This window comes from Hippoglossus hippoglossus, chromosome 2 (genome assembly GCF_009819705.1).
Source record: "Hippoglossus hippoglossus isolate fHipHip1 chromosome 2, fHipHip1.pri, whole genome shotgun sequence".
NCBI lineage: Eukaryota > Metazoa > Chordata > Actinopteri > Pleuronectiformes > Pleuronectidae > Hippoglossus > Hippoglossus hippoglossus.
In genome coordinates, this window is record NC_047152.1 from 8,658,156 (window position 1) to 8,675,864 (window position 17,709).

A 17,709-nucleotide genomic window follows, 5' to 3' on the forward strand; every position below is an offset into this window, starting at 1 on the left:
CAGTGAATAAATAGTTTGAGGATACCATTAGAGTTTCATTATTATCTTACGTGATGGAAATTTGGGTCACAGAAGATATGGCCTCTGAAGGCGCAGGGAACATGAGACGCTCCCCTCACCCACACACACACACACTCATGACATGCATAGTTGGTGACATGCTTGTATCCTATGTGTGTGTGTGTGTGTGTGTGTGTGTGTGTGTGTGTGTGTGTGTGTGTGTGTGTGTGTGTGTGTGTGTGTGTGTGTGTGTGTGTGTTGCTGAGGGTCCAGAGGGTCTTTGACGGCCACAGAATCCAATGAAAGGCCATCATTGATCCTTTTTCTTTCTTTTTGCAGAGCAGCAGTTTGGTGAGGACGTGAAGATGGAGGAGTCGCTCAGTCTGAAACAGAGGACGAGAGAGAAAACAGGAGTTAATGGAAATATCTCAATTTAAACTTGAGTTGTTGCAATACACGACAGCAATTTAGTCTAATGCAGATGATCTTTTATTTTGTAATTGTAATGCAAAAACAATAAAAATTGCACCAATGCACAAGTACATAAACACTTAATTTTTTATTTTTTATAAGTTATATGCTTCTCATTAAAAACCGCACCGTGTCGGGCTGCGAGTGGAAGCCTGGTCGGCAACGGGCATAATTACATAATCTCAGATGTGGAGTGATGGGGGTTGGGGGTCTGCGCTGCTGTCGCGTGTTGCTATGGACACACGCTGAGCAGAGGCGGAGCAGTTAGCTGCAGCAGCGGCACATTCGCTGATATTATACAAACAGAGAGAACCTGCATGTTGTGACAAATATTGTTGGTGTTGTTCTATCGTGTGTGCGTGTGTGTGTGGAAGAGGAGGAGGAGGGGGTTGGGATGGTGCAGGCTCTAAGGAGGGAGGGATTTACTTGAAGTCAGGATGGTGGTCAATGGGTGAAAGGGCCAATGGCTCCAGCAGTGCAGGGCTGGGGAGGAGGAGGGTGTAGGGACGAAGGAGACAAACCCTAGAGACGCTAGGACACTTGCTTCCAGGCGGAAAATGTCCTCACTGCTGTCATGTGCCTTGCAACCACACAAGAATTATATGGTCTTTGGGCTCAGACACTTCTGTCACTGTGAGGCCGATGAAACGCTTTAGAAAGCCTCAAAATGTGCGGCTCTGCGGCTGAAAGCAAGTTTCTCAATTCCTGAAAAGCTGCATTGGAAAAAGGATTTTGCGCCAGTTTCCGATTCCATTTGTAGTCAACAAAACCAACTGGACATGCTGAAGCGGTCAAATGCCGACACTTTGCATGACATACTCCCCCAGCTGCTGGCTGTGGGATATCTGCTGGCTCTCGTTGATCTACCCTTGGCCATCTAATCTCGCCTGCAGAGTCCGTAATCTCATCTGGAGCCGTGGCTGGCTAAAAGTGGGGAAAGCTGGCCATGCAGTTATCTAGCAGCTAGCGCTTCTGTCTGGAACATCCCGGCCTACTTTAGCCCCCCCCCTTCCTGTGCCATGACACACACACACACACACACACACACACACACACACACACACACACACACACACACACACACACACACACACACACACACAGAGCCTGATAACTGACACAGGAGCCTGCAGTGCTACATGTTTGTTCCCTCTGGTCTATGTGCTGAGGAAAATAAAACATTTAACAAATGCATCAGTTTTAATCTCAATTATTTTCACTATTCGCTTGTTCATTTTATTTTAGTAATGCACCTTTTTCACTGCAGCCATTTAAACACTAGGTAAACACGGGTGTTACTACTCATGTTCATTAAAGCACAAACTTTAAGAATGTGGGTTTACTATTGTTTCATGTGAAAATATTGTTTTGCCAATAAAAGGCAAGAGAATCAGTTATAAATAAAGTGCTTATTTCCATCAGAGGGACAAAACAGCAAACAGCGGCCGTAAGAATAATTTCATCGAGCTTCTTGAATCGTCACAGCGGAGGCAGCAGCCGATTGTTGCCATCAGATAAAGGTATTAGTCAGACGAGGCGGTGGAAACAGAGACGGCTGACTTGGCTAATCTGGGTCTGGTACAGAACATCCACCTGGCTGAGCTGCGGCTAGCCAGCGCCACTAGAGGAGCCGGGCAGCTTGGGTTAGGGCAGAGGTAGACACCACCGCAGAGTCACATGGGCTGGCCCGCTGACAAAACCAGAGGTAAACAAACACCGGAGCGATCTGCCAGGCATTAAGACGTCGGAGCTGACTGGAGGCGGAGCAAAGAAAGAAAGGACATGTCCAGCTGTCAAAAGCTTATGGGTTTTGTTGACTGGAAGCAGCGCCACCACGTTTCACGGGTCTGGGGGGCAAAGGCTAAATTCCGTGGATACGTTAGCAGAACTTTGATCCTGACAAACAACCGCTTTTTCCTCCAGAGCGATGGCGTTCCTCCAGAAGCTGTTGACCCAAAAGTCTGCAGGTTTTATTTCCTGCCAAACAGAATTTCACTCCGAGGGTAAACTAATCAGCGGCGTCGAGGCGAGGAGGTGTTTGTCAGGATTGAAAACCCGCAGACTTCTGGGCCCAGCGTTACATCCTGACCAACAACATTATTAAAAGGGGACGAGGAGCCCAAATCTCCTACAGTGCACTTTGACCCCTTTCACCCAGGGAGGCGTTTCACAGTCGCATTCGCCACCCCGAGCTTCTGCACTCCCAGAATGCACCTAGGCTGAAGGGGGCCTCATCGATGAGTTTGTTTGTTGCTTAAAAAGCCCAAGCCCCTCCTCTCCTCCTCCTACCGAGCACACAAGGCTGAGCTCCATCCCCCCCACTCTCTGCTTGTCTTACTTCTGCTAAGTGAACAGCCTAATGAGGCAGAAGGGCAGTGCAGTTCACGTGCCATCCTTCCCCTATTATGCACGCACTCACTCGCTCTCCCACACTCGGGGAAAGCAGCACTGGAAAACAAAACACTCTCTCGCGCTCTCTGCACGTCGCTGGCGAGTGTTCACGGATGCAAGCTATGCCACTGGGGGGGGGGGGAGAAAAACATACCCCTGGCTGCTCTGCATGTGTACGTGCTGGAGTCCACATGTGTGTGCGCGACTCCTTTCCCTCCATCTTGTTGGTCACTTACGATCAACTACCACCGAATATATGTGAGCTGAGAACACGTGCAAACTAAAATATGACAGTAAACAAACGTGCACACAGGTACTGTTGATATTCGATAAATGAATTAACTGCAAATCAGCCATTTGACCTCAATCATGGCTCTTCTGACTAAATAATAGATTTTAAATATGTAACACAGAGTCGATGCATTCCCCTTTATTCACCGGGGCGTCACTGATTGTAGGAATATAACGTACCCGTCCTTTCACAGGGGCCTCGTGGGGAAGTAAAAGCCACTTTCTATACAAACGGCCTGGAGCCGACAAAAACAACCCCCCCCCCCCCTCGCAGCAAACGCACTCTGCCTGGAATGTGGACTGTGACATCCAGTTACCTGATGGCCTCATAGCTACTCACTCACTTTGTTGTTTTCCCTTGCACACACACACACACACACACACACACACACACACACACACACACACACACACACACACACACACACACACACAGATATCCACTTGTGCTGGGCCTCACATGTCAAAGAGTTCCCCCCCGCCCCTCACGCACATACACCCACTCCTCTACATGCTCACAAACACATGTGACTGTGTCCAGTGAACGGCGTGTGGGACAAACTTGGCTTTAATGTCAACACCGTGCACTTTGTTTACGCCGTCTTCTGGACCACGCCGCCGCTTCACTTGATTCTTTGGGATATTCCGGGACACGGCATCGATCATGGGATGGTGGGATCAAAGGGTCTATAGAGGTCACATTGATGTGCAACACATCCTATTGCCTACCCAGCTGAAAAACAACAGCCGGAAATGCCTGCAGCTCAGTGTGACATTACATCTCACAGGCAGCCTCAGCTATCAGCACAGGGGAATCACTGCCAGTAACAAGCTGTAGTAAACCAGTTTTATCACCAAAACAAGTAACAACCTATTGCCAGCAATGTCTTATTACAAAGCTTTTTGTTCATTTTCTACCAGAACACCATTGTGGAGGATAGTGTTTGGTGGGATGCTGACGTCCACTCGTGTATTTTTGGTATCTGCAGCCCACAGCTGTGGCAGCGAGGCAGCGTCCTCCTCCGTCATGGTGCTTGTTTACTTCAAAGCTCTCAGCCTGGTCACGTTTCATAGCAGCCTCGTGCTGCGTTCACATGCTGACGGAAATACTGGGAATTGACAAAAACGAGGCCAAAAAGCAGGGAAGAAAATACAGATTGTAACCCTCTGTTTTCATTTCGACACTCTCCTGCGTCACAACTCTGCTGTTTTTGTGTTTGCCAAAGTCAGTTTCAGCCACAAATAAGCTCCTGGAGTCACAGGATCCCTAAGTGTTGAGAAGCAGGAGCTTAGGAGGAGCACCCGAAGGCAGAGTTAGCACCACCTACTTACGTGCTTGGAAATCCACAGAGCCTGTTTGAATTTGAATATAGAGAAAATGCAGGTTGGCCCTTGTCATTGTTTTCTTCTCCTATTTGACTTCCAACTGTACAAGATAGTGAAACCAAAATGTTTCTGTCATTTGTTTCAACTCCAAGTGTCTCAAGATTAAATTCAAATAAAACAACAAGACCTGCAGCACTTAAAGCTGAAATAGTTATTAAGCAATAACACATGACATCAACATCACTCACCTTTGGCAGTGGTTGCAGCCTCCTTGAAACCCAAACAGACATAGGGAGTGCTGTGTAATCCATTGATTCCCCCCTTGCAGCTGCTGGTGGGTTTGAAGCCGACCAGTTCTTCACATTTCTCCACATCCCTGTTGTCCAGCAGGTTCAAGGCAATGTAATTCAGTCCGTTCGGGTAGCCAGAGGAACCCTGCCGGTTCACTGGGCTGCCGTACTCTTCATCTGAGCCCTCGCTGCTCCGGGACGAGATGTTCTCCACCGAGCTGGGCCTCTTCATCGTGTCGCCACGGGCGAAGGAAGGGAAGACCGGCGTCACAGTGGCGGTGGAGGAGAAGGTCTCCGAGCTGTGGCGCCGACGTCCCTGCAGATTGGCCCGGATCACCTTGGCGGAGCAGTCAGGGTCCACTGTGACGGAGGAGGTGGCCCCCAGCAGGAAGACCCCAATGCTCTCTGGGACTCCCTGGTCCTCCAGAGAGAGCCTCCTCTCCCTGCTGCTCTGGCTGCTGGAGAGTCAAATTCAAAATAATAGATGTTTAGTAAACATGTAGCTTTTTATTTTCACACTGAATCACAGAAAAATAGAAGTCACACCCCAAAAATGTCTCCTTCTTGTTGCCTCCATCTCTCATCATAACAGCATTTACCTTTATTTGAGTTCATAATGTTACTTTTCAGACACTTTACACATCCAATCTGCCTGTGATGAAGCCAAACAGATGAAATAGATGATAACACATCAGTAAACAGCTCCCTCCCCACACTGGTACACACACCTTGCTGAGCTCTGAGGAACAAGCTGTGGGGGTGAGCTGGTCATCCCAAATGTCATCTCCGTGTAGTCGTTTTTCACCTCACTGTCGAGGCCCTGAGACCCTTTCTCACAACCCAGGTGGAACACTCCCTCCTCCCCTGAGCACATTGACAACACAGGGAGTGCGTCTAGGTGCTCAGCAGGAGTGTCAGCATCCCGGCGTGAGTGTGAGCCCAGCTCCAGGTTCATGTAGTCTGTCAGGGACGACCTCCCCAGGCCCCCGCCGCTGGAGCCCAGAGACGACGACTGGCTCTCTGTGGATAGGGTGGAGGGGGGGGAGAATCTGGTGCAGCTGAAGTCTATGTTAATGTACTCTCCAGGACTCCGAGGCTCTCCGGGCAGGGGGTGTTCATTCATGCTGGGAAGGGTCTTCAGGGTGTCGAGGGATAACCTGTTGGGCCGTCCCAGCCTCCCTCTGTATTGAAGGCTCTCTGCCCGGCCGTGTCTGACAGGAGAGAGCACTGAGGGGCTCGCGCTGGGCTGCATCACTGAGTAATAGTCAGACTCTGTGGCCCGCTGCCTCACACTCTGCGGGCTCATCAACACATACTGGCTGCTGTCTTCAGTCTTAGAGGCCTGGAGTTTAGCCGGCAGCGTGTGGAAGCTGGCCTGGTTATTTGACCTCACTGACGCAGGTTCACCAGAGAGCAGGCCCAAGTAGTCAGGGGGTGTCTGGAGTGGAGGTGGGTTTCCAGGTGACATGTTCATGTATTCACCATGCCTGTCTGGGCTCTCCATGGAGGATTTGGAGCTGCACCACATTCTCATGTAGCCATTGTCCTCTAGAGAGCTGCTAGAGGGGGAGTTGGTTTTGTAGCCACTGCTGGCAGCCGCCTGAGGATGAACCCTGGGGTTCACAATCTGCTTTGGTGCTGAGACACACATGGGGCTCATGGGCACGTAGTTGTCTACCTTTCCAGACGGAGGTGCGACACCTGGCGTCATTGGCATATAGCCATCATCGCCAAGGTTACTACTTGAGCTCCTGGACGAACCAATTTGTATGTCTCCATAATCCTCGGGGTAGCACACTTTAGGTGAGGCGGAGTGACAGTTTTGTCCGTGGGCCAACCTCATGAGCGTGTACTCATCCAGGGAAGCTGAGGACAGTGGCGCTACCACCCGCTGTTGTCGTGGCGTGGTGAGGGAGTGCGTCCGCTTCCTGTACGCCTTGTCGAACGCCTGGCCATCAAGACCAGCGCCAGGCCGGCTGCCATTCGTACCCTCCATCATCATGTAGCCACAAAGGTCACTGATGTCACGGGAGGGAGGCGTGCTGGAAAGGGAGTCTGGCGTGTCGCTGCGGGTCAGGGGGAGGAATTTGGGTTCACCTGGGCTGGAGCTGTAATCATCACAGAGCAAGAAGCCAGTGTCACTGAGGGAGCCAGAGATGGAGGCGCTGCAGCTGAACGGCCGCCTGGCTTTGTCAGGAGTGGAGATGCTCCCCCCCCCTCTGGGAGACATGCTGATGGGGCTGGAGGCAGATGGAGGGGAATTGGACCCTGGCATGGACCGGCTGTGATGCAGGTTGGAGACTGACTCGAGCATTTTGCAGTGAGCACTGAGGGTGTGAGAGCGGCTGAGATTTCCAGAGTTTGGACTGGTGGGGCTCCCATTCACAGATATGGACATGGACACAGGCCGGGTCACGCTTCCATCTCCCTCGCTGGCCGTTCTTATCCGACAGGATGTGAACTTTCTCCCTGGGGACGTGGCTGCCATGCTATCAGTCCTGGATCTCCTCACCAGGCCCGTCTGACTAGGGGGGAGGTTGTTGAGGTTGCGTCGTGTGGGCACAGAGATGGGGTTAGTGCTGGCAGACTGGCTTTTGCTGCGCGGCCTGAACTCTGACAGCTCCTTCATGGCCTTCATGGCCTCCAAGATGGTCTCGTGGATGTTCTGCGCCACCACTGAATCCTCCGCCTGCATCCAGAACTCCCCGGGGCCGGTCACCGCTGACCGGCCCACCTCTATGAAGAAGAAGCTGTCCGAGTGGCCACATCTCCGGATGTTCATGAGCTGTAAACTCACCGCAGCAGTTTCAGAGTTCAGTTTCACAAAGCTGATGGTGCGGCTGGACAAACACAGCCTGTACACCCCAGTGAGGTTCTTGATCTGACCCAAGCCTTTGGATTTCAAGTTGACCTGCCATACCTCCTTGTAGGCAGCTGCTGCAGGAGTGATGAGGCCATAGCTGGTCTCCTCAAAGCCCACCAAGGAGGAGGTGGATGCTGGGGTGTCATAAACTTTCCCTTCTGCTATTAAATCAGTCAGAACCGTGAACCAGCTGTCCTGCTCCTGCTCGTTGTCCGCAGCCACAGAGAAGTACTCGTCCTTGGTGTAGAGGGCGATGAGGTGCTTGTGTTTGGCGTCAGCTCGTTTGTTTACGCACAGACACGAGTCCAAAGTTATCACCCGCTTGGCTGCGGACTTGTTCCTCCATTTCTTCTCGCTCTCATAATACTCCAGGCGCGCGGGGAAGTGCTCGGTGGCCTCTCGGAGCACGAAGAAGCGCCGGTGTCCGTGTTTCTGCTTCCTCAGGTATCCGCACTTCTTCACGCCGGTCGTCCCATTAGATAACAGGTGTCCTCCCGGTACCGGAGGACTCGTCATGTCTCCTCGTCTCCTCTCAAGTTGCAGAGAAGCAGAAATCCCCCCTTTTCCCTCTTGGATAAGCAAAAAAAAATAAGCTTTCTAACGGACCCGGTTAATTCTAATCCATAATAAAGAGCGTGTGCGCCACAGTGGAGCCGGAGCGCGCAGGGACTCGAGCACGGAGCGATGTGATCCTGGAGAAAAACAACATGTGACGCTGCTGCTGCTCTAAAATAAGAATAAAACACTGTCATACAGGGGCGGGGCCTGCTGGGGGGGCCGTGCCTGTCCATCATCCCGCTGCGCCGCCGCCCATTGGCTCATTCAAGAATTCGCCGCCAGCAGAGCCCGCCCCTGCTCCTCCAGCAGCCCTGTCATGCAGAAACAGAAAAGATCAGGAGCCCATTGGACAACACAGAGGCTGTATATCCTACTGTAGCATGAGGGAAGCACACTTCTATCTGTAGATTATACAAACACGTCCATCTATACGTGAAAAAACACTTTTATATATGTAAAAACACCTCTATCTATGTAAATACATGTATATCTATGTAAAAACACTTTTTACAAAATTATTTTTATGTAATACACATCTATCTATATATAAACATTTGTGTCAATGTAAATATACTTATATCTAAGTAAAAACACTTCTATCTATATAAAAATAGATAGATATCTATTAGATATATATATTTCTATCTATGTAAATACACTCTTATCATTGTAAATACACTTTTATCTATGTAACATGCATCTGTCTATATAAACATATATCTATCTATATATTTAAACACACCTCCAAATATCAGTGTTGTTATTATACTACATATATTACAGTGTAGTGTGTGTGTGTGTGTGTGCGTGTGTGTAATTAATTGTGTTTTGTTGCACCATTCGATGACATTCTTCTCTTTTATTATGATCGACAGGCCATTTGGATTAATGGTGATTTGAAATGTCCAACGTGATACTGGACTGTAAACATTAGTCATTTATGAAGCAGAGATACTATAAACAACCCGGACACAGGCTTCCACCAGTTATATAAGGAGTGTTTTTAAACCTGGAGGTATTCCTCTCCAACTGGAACCTTGTATCTCCTCCCCCTGCACCTCCTCTCTTAAAAACATGACAACATTTAGGTCATAATCATATTTAGGATCTTTTACATTTTTCTGTGAAAATATAAAAAAAAGCAAGGATTTGATTTGAGAGGCGACTTTGATTTGTTTGTGATTTTATATTCTCGTGCTGCATATTTACAGAGCGTTGCTGCTGAATGAAAAACAGCCATCTCACAGAGGGGGACTGACTAGAGCAAGTGCGTCAGAGGCCTGAGAGCGAGAACAAGCTGCAGGAATGCTGCCATCCTCTGGCTGCACAGGTCCACTCTGCACGGCTGCACACACACCATCCCTACATCTCATTTAGATACAGAAAAACAACCTTTCCTCAGTGTAGCTCACACAGAAGACAGTGATGAAGAAAAGCAGTCAGAGGCGTAGGGCTGCGAAGGGCCTGTCAGAAGACAAGAGGAAGCTCGCAGACATCTGCTCATCAGATCATCTTGGTAATTGTGGTAGTCATTCTCCCTGTGATCTTCATGATCGTTACTCATGTCCGTGTGAGGGCAGATCAGCCACCGAACCCACGTTCACACCCGCTCCCACACAAACTTGGATTGTTTTTTATAATCTCCCAACAAGCAGATTACACCTCTCGCCTCTTGCAATGAGTGTGAATAGATGACAGGAGGGTGATCTGCTTGATAATGAGCATATCTGACCCTTTAAACAAACAGAGATGCTGCAGATTAAGGGTAATCCATGGCCCCTCTAATCACTATTGTTCTCATCACTGTTGTTCCTCATGTGTGTGTGATGTTTGCCTATTTTTCTGTTTTTACACAAGTGCTAACGGGGGTTAAGCACAACAGCAGCATGTGTTTTCAGCATTAGCCGCCACCTATAATCCGAGGTATGAGCAAAAAACATAAACACCTCGGGCAGGGTTTAGTAACACATAGCACTTGACCGCACATGTAAACAGACTGTGGCAAAAACAAAAGCACTAAATGGTTATTGTGCACTTTTTTTGACCATCAGCTCAGATTTTCATTGTTTTTGTTTTCAAATGTTTTATAAATCAGTATTAATCCCAATGCAGCCTCATAGGAGACGTGTTTATTCATGTCTGGATCCAGGTTCTGGTTAATGGTCATATCATCTTCATGGGGAACAGTGTTATTGGTTTTAAAGTGTTATAAATTCATTCATCTGACATTGAAAATGTGCTGCTTGTAAAAGTTCCATTGGAGAAATAAAGTAAATGATGTTAGATTCTTTACCTGTTGTCTGTTTGTCTTCACCTCACCTGGTCTGTCAGTTAATGTGGTTGTGACAAATCACAACGTGGCGTGACGGCTCGAGGCGGACGAGGGAGATCAGAGATGAGTTTTAACTGAAAATAAGTTGAAGAACTGAAGAGGAAATTAAATATAGAAATCAGTTTAAAACCAAACACTGTGATGGGGGGGGGGAGACTGGTTGAGAGTCACCACCTGCCAGACCAGCTGACCTGCATCCACCTAATGACCAAACTCCTCCCACCACGCTCCAGCTGTGTTTCAATGTCTTCATTGATTTCTCAAAGAAAATTCATGGATCCTGAAGAAAACGATCAGACCAGTGTTAAAGAGAGTTTGCAGTTTGGTGCAGATCCAAATAAAAATGAAGATGTAGTGAATTTAAATGTGATTTCATAAGGGGACTGTGGGGCCTTGGCGGATGTATAAACTCTAGTGAGTGCCATTTATATTTATATTTACAGAGAAAGAAAAATATAAATTTAGGTAAATAAATGTACTTTTAATTAGGGATTACATTTTCACAAATCACATCCTGGAACTTGTTTCTGTCCTGGAAACTGCAGCAACACACCTCGGCCATGTTTCTCTGTGTAGCTGACCGGCGACTCTCTTCCCTTAATTCAGCCGTAAACATATTAGCTGCTGATCTCAATCACATGAGGTGACAGCTGCGTGTCGGTTGGAAAAGTCTGAACCGGTCAGACCCAACAATCAGGACATTCATGCATATCACACACTGTCCATCAGTCCGAGTAAAGTAACTTCCTCCATGAACAGTGACTTCTCTTCCATCTCAAAACAGTGCAGTGGGTCTTTATTTAACATGGTAGTGCTTCTTTTCTTGCATACACATCATTAGTGATCTGTCACACACTAGATTACATTCAGTATGGCCACGGATAAAACAACTCATAAAACAATCGTCAACATCTCCACACAAATTAAAATCACTTTGGAAAGATATGATAAGATAAAGATATGACACTGAGTTCTTGCACTCTGGTACAGAAGCATGCACTGCAGGTGTTAACAGATGTTAGAACAGCTGGAAGCAGACCTTCACTGTGTTTTAAAGTGCTCCTGTTGATACATGCGACGCTTTACACAAACAGCACTTTTCTTCAAATGACGCCACCGCTAATTTGTTCTGAGAAACAGAACCAGGCGTTTAGATAGTGAAGTAAAGGACCAGTGTGTGGGATTAAGTCGGATCTCTGGCAGGATCAAATATTTAACCATTATATTTTAATTTGTGTAAAAGTCACCTGAAACTAAGAATATTCATTACTTCAGAATTAAGTTTTATGAAAATTATGATTTTATTTTTGTAATATGACTTTATTCTTGTAGTATTACAAAGTCGTAATATTCTTAATTCTCAAAATATTAACACGAGATGCCACTAGCTCCTACACACTGAACCTCCAGGTCAAAGTTTACATGGTCATTTACAGATTGAGTTTGATGACAAATGTCTGAGACGTACGACAGCGTTCAGAAACACTCGTGCAGCATTTTCCTCCTCAGTCCTGACAAATCAAATCCAGTCATTTTAGTCTGAGAACTGGGACATTCACAAAAAAAACAATTCTATTAACGTAAAAAAAGACCACAGTCTATCATTAGATTCAGAAAAGGTGAGATTATGAATAATGATAGGAGAGAGGGAAAGTGGAAGAAACTATAAAATCTGTAAAATACAAAAATCATGTTAAAAAAAAATAAGCAAACTACACAAGAACAAAAATCTAACATCACAAACATACCGACTCAAAACATCACGTAACCTGCTTGGATTAGAAATGGATTTGACATTATCGATTAAAAACATCCCACCCTATCCCACCTTTTTCTTGTGCAAAAATATTTTCCTTCAGGAATGAAAGTCTTAGATATGAAAAGGCGATGGCACATTGATCCTTTCTCAAAGGATGAGCAGTAACAGGTTGAAGGAAACACACACAATGAGATGAAATCCTACATTCAATCCCCAAAGCCTTTTTTTCTCTGAAGGTGAATTTCTAAGTGCAAATTTTCGAACCGCTCACAAACAGGAGCTGATTCCATCCAGTTTTTGGTCAGATATATTGTCCAGTGTTGAGTGTCACATATTGCAACTTTAATCCTTAATATATTGATCATTCTTCTGTCATTTATCACCTCTAATGTGTAGTTGTACCGTGACTTCTCTTTTCGTATAGTTTCCATCGTGTGATTGTGGGTTAAGAACCCTGGACAGTGCCGGCATGTTGGACCAGGGTTGTGCTATTGAGAGCGACGGTAACTCCCACATGGCAGCGACATATTCTATTGTTTATTTAGCACTGACATAAACTGACCAGTATTTTAATATCAGTTACGAATACTGCAAAAAAGGCTTATTTTACACGTGAAACTATACAAGTCTTGTAGAACTTTCTATTTATGTGGCAGCAAAATTAATGATCACGGTTTGTAAACGCAAAAAATCGGCAACTTAAAAGATAATATTAGCGCGTGTGTGATGGATGGGTCTCTATATGAGTAGAACATAACTGTTAGCATTACCATCTATGTAATAGTAGAACTAGTTAGAGTAGAAACTCTCCCTATATTAGAAAATCTAGCATCTGATAGAAGCTGGCTAACCCTCAATGAAACAGCAACCAATGGCAAAATGGCAAAAGCTACTTTCTGTAATGTATTCAGACCTAAAAGTGAGAAACACCATGAAATCTATAGATACATATCATTGTCATATCATCAGGATTGAGGATCATGACTAGGTGAGCATCCTTTACTGTTGTTGTCCAGCCGATATGACCATTTTAATGCTACATATGGCCGCATCATATGAGTTCCCACTGAAAACAGTAACACAACCTACTTTTGACCACTCAGTTGGCCAAACACTTGTGAAAATTACGTCTTGAGACCATTGCATCTCCAGCATTAGCTTCTAGAACTCAATAAGCCCACTTGTACCACCCATAGAAGCGCAACTGAATACAATTTAAAAGGAATGTGAAATAGGACCATGAGAGCGATTATTAGGTCCCTGATGATTCCACTTTCAAAAATGACAACCTGCATGACAAACATTTAACAGGAAAAGTTTGGTCTTTGCAGTTTTAGGTGCATTAGCAACAACTCTGGTCAACGACTGCGCTGGCTTTCATTCTGGTCCGTTTTCTTCCCTTAAAAGATGGTGAAGTCTTCAAAAAGAAGTTCGTCGTGGCACAACAACTTCCCTGTTGTTGATTTCACCATGTTTCTTGAAAACAACCAGTTCTTGTGCTCTGGACTTGGTCCTCAGCCATCTTTCATATAGTACCACTCAAGGGCACCTGCTTCGATGAAGTCGGGGAGGCAAAATGGTGACGCAAATGTAGACACTCGTACAAAGGACCGACACTTAGATGTCGGCCCTTTGTACGCTTAATTCTGTGGGGTGCAGAAATATGTTTGCGACCCGCAGTAATAATTTTGTGGCGTGGAATAGTAGTTACTGTGATGATGGTGGTGGTAGTTGTTGTTCTGTGGGGTGGAGTAGTAGTTGTGGTGGTGACTCTGGACGTTCCCGTAGGCAAAGAGCACAGGGGCGGTGGAGGGTGGCGGCTGATGGGCTGACGCAGCGCCCGCCGTCGGAGCCCCGTTACATTGGATGGATCCATACCAACTGGACGCACCCAGCTGGGGCGTGCTGGAGAGGAGGCTGAGAGGAAAACGAAGAATTAATCAGTGACCGTATTGACTTTTCAAGTTTCCTTGAAAAACCGATACTCGACTGTGCTTGTGCTTGTTGTGCCCACCTGGCTCGATCAGCCCGACTGTTGATGCTTCTGGACAGGTCGTCGTCACTGTCGTACCGTCGAGGGTTGTCAAAGAAATACGTTCTGGAGCTGAAACTGTGGCTGTTGATCATCCCTCCGGCAGTCTGAGGGATACGATGGATGTTCAAGCATCTTCAAGGCGAACACAATGAGAAAGTTCACAGCTCGTTTGGATTTTTAACGGATTCTCTTACCAGGTTTTGGTTGGGTCGCTGGACTCGGAAGAAAACCACAACTAAGCTGGTGGGTAGCAGCTCCCAGAAGAAAGAAATGATCCCAAACACGATGTAGGCTTCACCGCTGATCTCCTGCATGTCAGCCTGAAACACACACACACACAGTTTAAAACCAGGCTTCCCCCTGCCTCCAGTCTTCATGTGAAGCTTTTCCTTTTTGTGTTATATATCATTGAAAACACAGGTGATCAGGCTGCGTTCTCCATCTGAGAATAATGTTGAGATGCTGAACCGACAGCTGTGATACAGACAGATTAAAGGAATAATTTCTAATGTCAGATTACACACACACACACAATGATGGAACCCTTTCTAATGGGCTGTCCATCTCAAGGCCTGAGCCCTGATGTAGGTCAGAACACACACACACACACACACACACACACACACACACACACACACACACACACACACACACACACACACACACACACACACACACACACACACACACACACACACACACACACACACACACACACACACAGTTATTTATAGCCAAATGAAGCCCTTTACCCATCAAGCATTGCTTTTCCAAATCTCCTCAACACACACACACACACACACACACACACACACACACACACTTGATCCATTACCTGATCAGAACCACTGTACCAGCCGCAGTTAAAGGGACTGGGTCGGTCCTGTGGCGACAGAACCACCACCACCAGGTTGTAACAGGCCCTGGACGTGAAGAGGAGAATCACCACGGCTCCGACAGCGGTCGCCTGGCACACTGACGTACCCTGCAGGAAGAGGCACTGGGCTTATTGCAGGCGTTTAGGCTCATGAATCAGAACTGAATGTCAGATATGGGCCACAGATGTGATCCACCAATATGACTGAGGCCTCTCTGTGACTGAAATGAGAAACTTCAGGCCAGAAATTGAATTTGATGTGAGGTAAATGTAAGCGTCTGTGCTTGCCTGAGTCATGAGTCACATTCATTGTATTCTGCTGGGAACCCACAGTTCATGCAAACATGAGGGCTTTCTGTGCTTTTAACTTGAAATTTCATACATGCTAACATTCATTTTCTAATTTTCTACAAGACAGAGTCCAGAGCTACGACAGATTAGGGCCACTTAAATAAATAGGATTTTCTGAGGTTTCATTTCTCAGCACAAAGCTGCAGTACCATTATCTGATGAATTCCCGGTTTTACCTTAGATTCAAGGTAAACGTTGGCAGAGGACATCTTGGCAATCTTGAAGATGCAGACGGCCAGAGAGACGGCACACAAGACGAACAGGCTGTCGCTGATCAGAACTTGGGCCAACACTGCATGTCGGATGCCCCCATCACTGCAAAGAGGAGGATATCAACTCGCTATAATAATCACACAAACTCATTATATTCACAAATACACTGATATGTATTGATCACAGTTTTTTGTTTTGTTTACCTCGGTGATTCTGAACGCTCCAGAGCTCCTTGCACTAACAATGCACAAGTTAGATTCACCACCAGGAAAAATATACTGAGACACAGGAAGAACAACCGTAGAGGAACCCTGGAAAATACAGTTAGAGGAGAAGGTTTTATTCAGACTTTCTGGCTTTGACAACACAGAAAAAACAATAAGGTCAAAACAGAGACAGGACTCACTTGTATTTGGTGAGCTCTGGGGAATACTTGGCTTTGGCCTTAAACATCACCTGAACGCAGACAAGAACTAATATTATTATAGACATATATAATTTGTCTTCAGGGGAAATATCAACTGGCTGCTGCTCTGTTGCCAACATGTTATGTGGGACACTGACCTCCACTGATCTAGTTCACTCACTTCCTGACATGACCTTTTACTTTTGAAAGATGTTTAATTAAATATTAACTAAACTAAGCTGCACAAACACACAGGTAAATAAATAATTACCTTTAAATGATCAGTCTCATTCAAGGTGTTATTCATAGTCATAAGGTTTAGGGTGAGGACTCATCACAAACAAAGTATTTCCACACATGCATGTGAGTGTCAGATGGTCGCCTGTGAGTAATGACGCTTCAAGTTCCCCCTGAACTCCTGAAAACACAGTGCAGTGTCATTCTGTCTCATACAGAGACACTTTAAGAGAGTGGTTCACAACCTCTATGCTCATGTTTCCCCTTTAGACAAAGATATTGCTTCACACACCATTTCTTTGAAAACAAATATGGAGGGACACATTCTAAAGTCGTTCCACAATCTAACCCCCACAATTGAAAGCACATTTGCTTGTGCAGAAGTGAAACAGTGAGTTGTGACATGTGAAATCAAAGGAAAACCACGAGTGCACCGTTGCAGTGTCAGCACTTTTGCAGAATCAGGTCACACAGACAGTGCACAGTCTTACCTGTGTGAAGTAGAGGTTGAGCAGGCAGAGAGTGAAGAACTGCAGGCAGACAGGGCAGCAGTACAGCAGCCAGTAGGCCAGGGGCTGCAGCTGGTTGGCCTGCAGCACATTTTTGAAGTAGAAGGAGAAGAGGGTGGTCCTGAGCGCTGCCCACAGCAGGCACAGGAACAGAAACACGCTCTGGAAGCTGAAGCGCTTGTGTCCGTAGTGCAGAATGAGCCAGAGCTGCAGGTAGACGAAGAGGAACAGGACGGAGTAGAGGACAGTGTAGACAGTGGTGAGGCTGAGCTCCAGTGTTGGGGAGGCTGCAGCTCCTCCAGGGGACCCCTCCAGGGAGGTAAACAACCCGGAGGGGAGCTCCTCTCCTGCGGGAAACATCTCCACTAACACATGGGCAGCCTCAGACGCTAAAACTGGGTCAGACCTGGGCTTAGATCATCGTGGATGACAAAAAAACAAGACGAGTGGAAATGGCAAGATGCTCATTCTAAAAACAAGTGGCATAATAAAACTGCGCTGTGGGTTTGAATCCAATAAATTAAAAACAACAACAGGAGAGAGAGAGAAGGAGACAGAGGGAGAGAGGTCTCTGTGTTGTTCTCTGCAAAAACAACTTGAGGGGGCAAAACCTCCAGATCAGCTGTGATGCACTTTTATACCCGCCCCTTGCTCCAAATTCAAAGAGAGAAACTGGCCCATCTATGATCGCCATTTTGGCTCAAGGCTCCATTCATTCTCATACGCAACAGCTGATTCCAGAGCCACTGATTCTAGCTAGTTTCCGAGCAAGAAGTTCCGCACACTCCCACTCTGCTAGC

At 46.6% G+C, this 17,709-nt stretch overlaps 2 protein-coding genes and 1 long non-coding RNA gene across 4 annotated transcripts; all 3 read right to left on the reverse strand.

Annotated features, from left to right (window-relative positions):
- Nucleotides 1-330: 330 nt before the first annotated feature.
- Nucleotides 331-8,496, reverse strand: LOC117774049 (insulin receptor substrate 2-like). 2 transcript variants are annotated; one of them, XM_034606095.1, is made up of 3 exons: nucleotides 5,498-8,496; nucleotides 4,728-5,227; nucleotides 331-383 (listed from the first exon to the last, which is right to left on the reverse strand). In XM_034606095.1, the coding sequence occupies exons 1-3, from the start codon at nucleotides 8,146-8,148 to the stop codon at nucleotides 379-381; spliced, it is 3,156 nt and encodes a 1,051-aa protein (XP_034461986.1). In that variant the 5' UTR covers nucleotides 8,149-8,496; the 3' UTR covers nucleotides 331-378. The 2 variants fall into 2 exon arrangements, with proteins under 2 accessions (XP_034461986.1, XP_034461994.1); XM_034606103.1 differs by having other exon boundaries at nucleotides 4,728-5,224; nucleotides 5,498-8,358.
- A 2,488-nt stretch (nucleotides 8,497-10,984) lies between these two features.
- Nucleotides 10,985-13,024, reverse strand: LOC117775181. Its single transcript, XR_004616208.1, has 2 exons — nucleotides 12,965-13,024; nucleotides 10,985-12,918 (listed from the first exon to the last, which is right to left on the reverse strand). It is a non-coding gene; the product is annotated as an uncharacterized LOC117775181 (long non-coding RNA).
- A 737-nt stretch (nucleotides 13,025-13,761) lies between these two features.
- On the reverse strand, nucleotides 13,762-17,681 carry gpr137c (G protein-coupled receptor 137c). The gene is made up of 8 exons (XM_034607221.1): nucleotides 16,892-17,681; nucleotides 16,164-16,213; nucleotides 15,961-16,068; nucleotides 15,721-15,859; nucleotides 15,152-15,301; nucleotides 14,511-14,636; nucleotides 14,296-14,420; nucleotides 13,762-14,198 (listed from the first exon to the last, which is right to left on the reverse strand). Exons 1-8 carry the CDS (start codon nucleotides 17,267-17,269, stop codon nucleotides 13,922-13,924), a joined length of 1,353 nt encoding a protein of 450 aa, XP_034463112.1. The 5' UTR covers nucleotides 17,270-17,681; the 3' UTR covers nucleotides 13,762-13,921.
- Nucleotides 17,682-17,709: the final 28 nt, after the last annotated feature.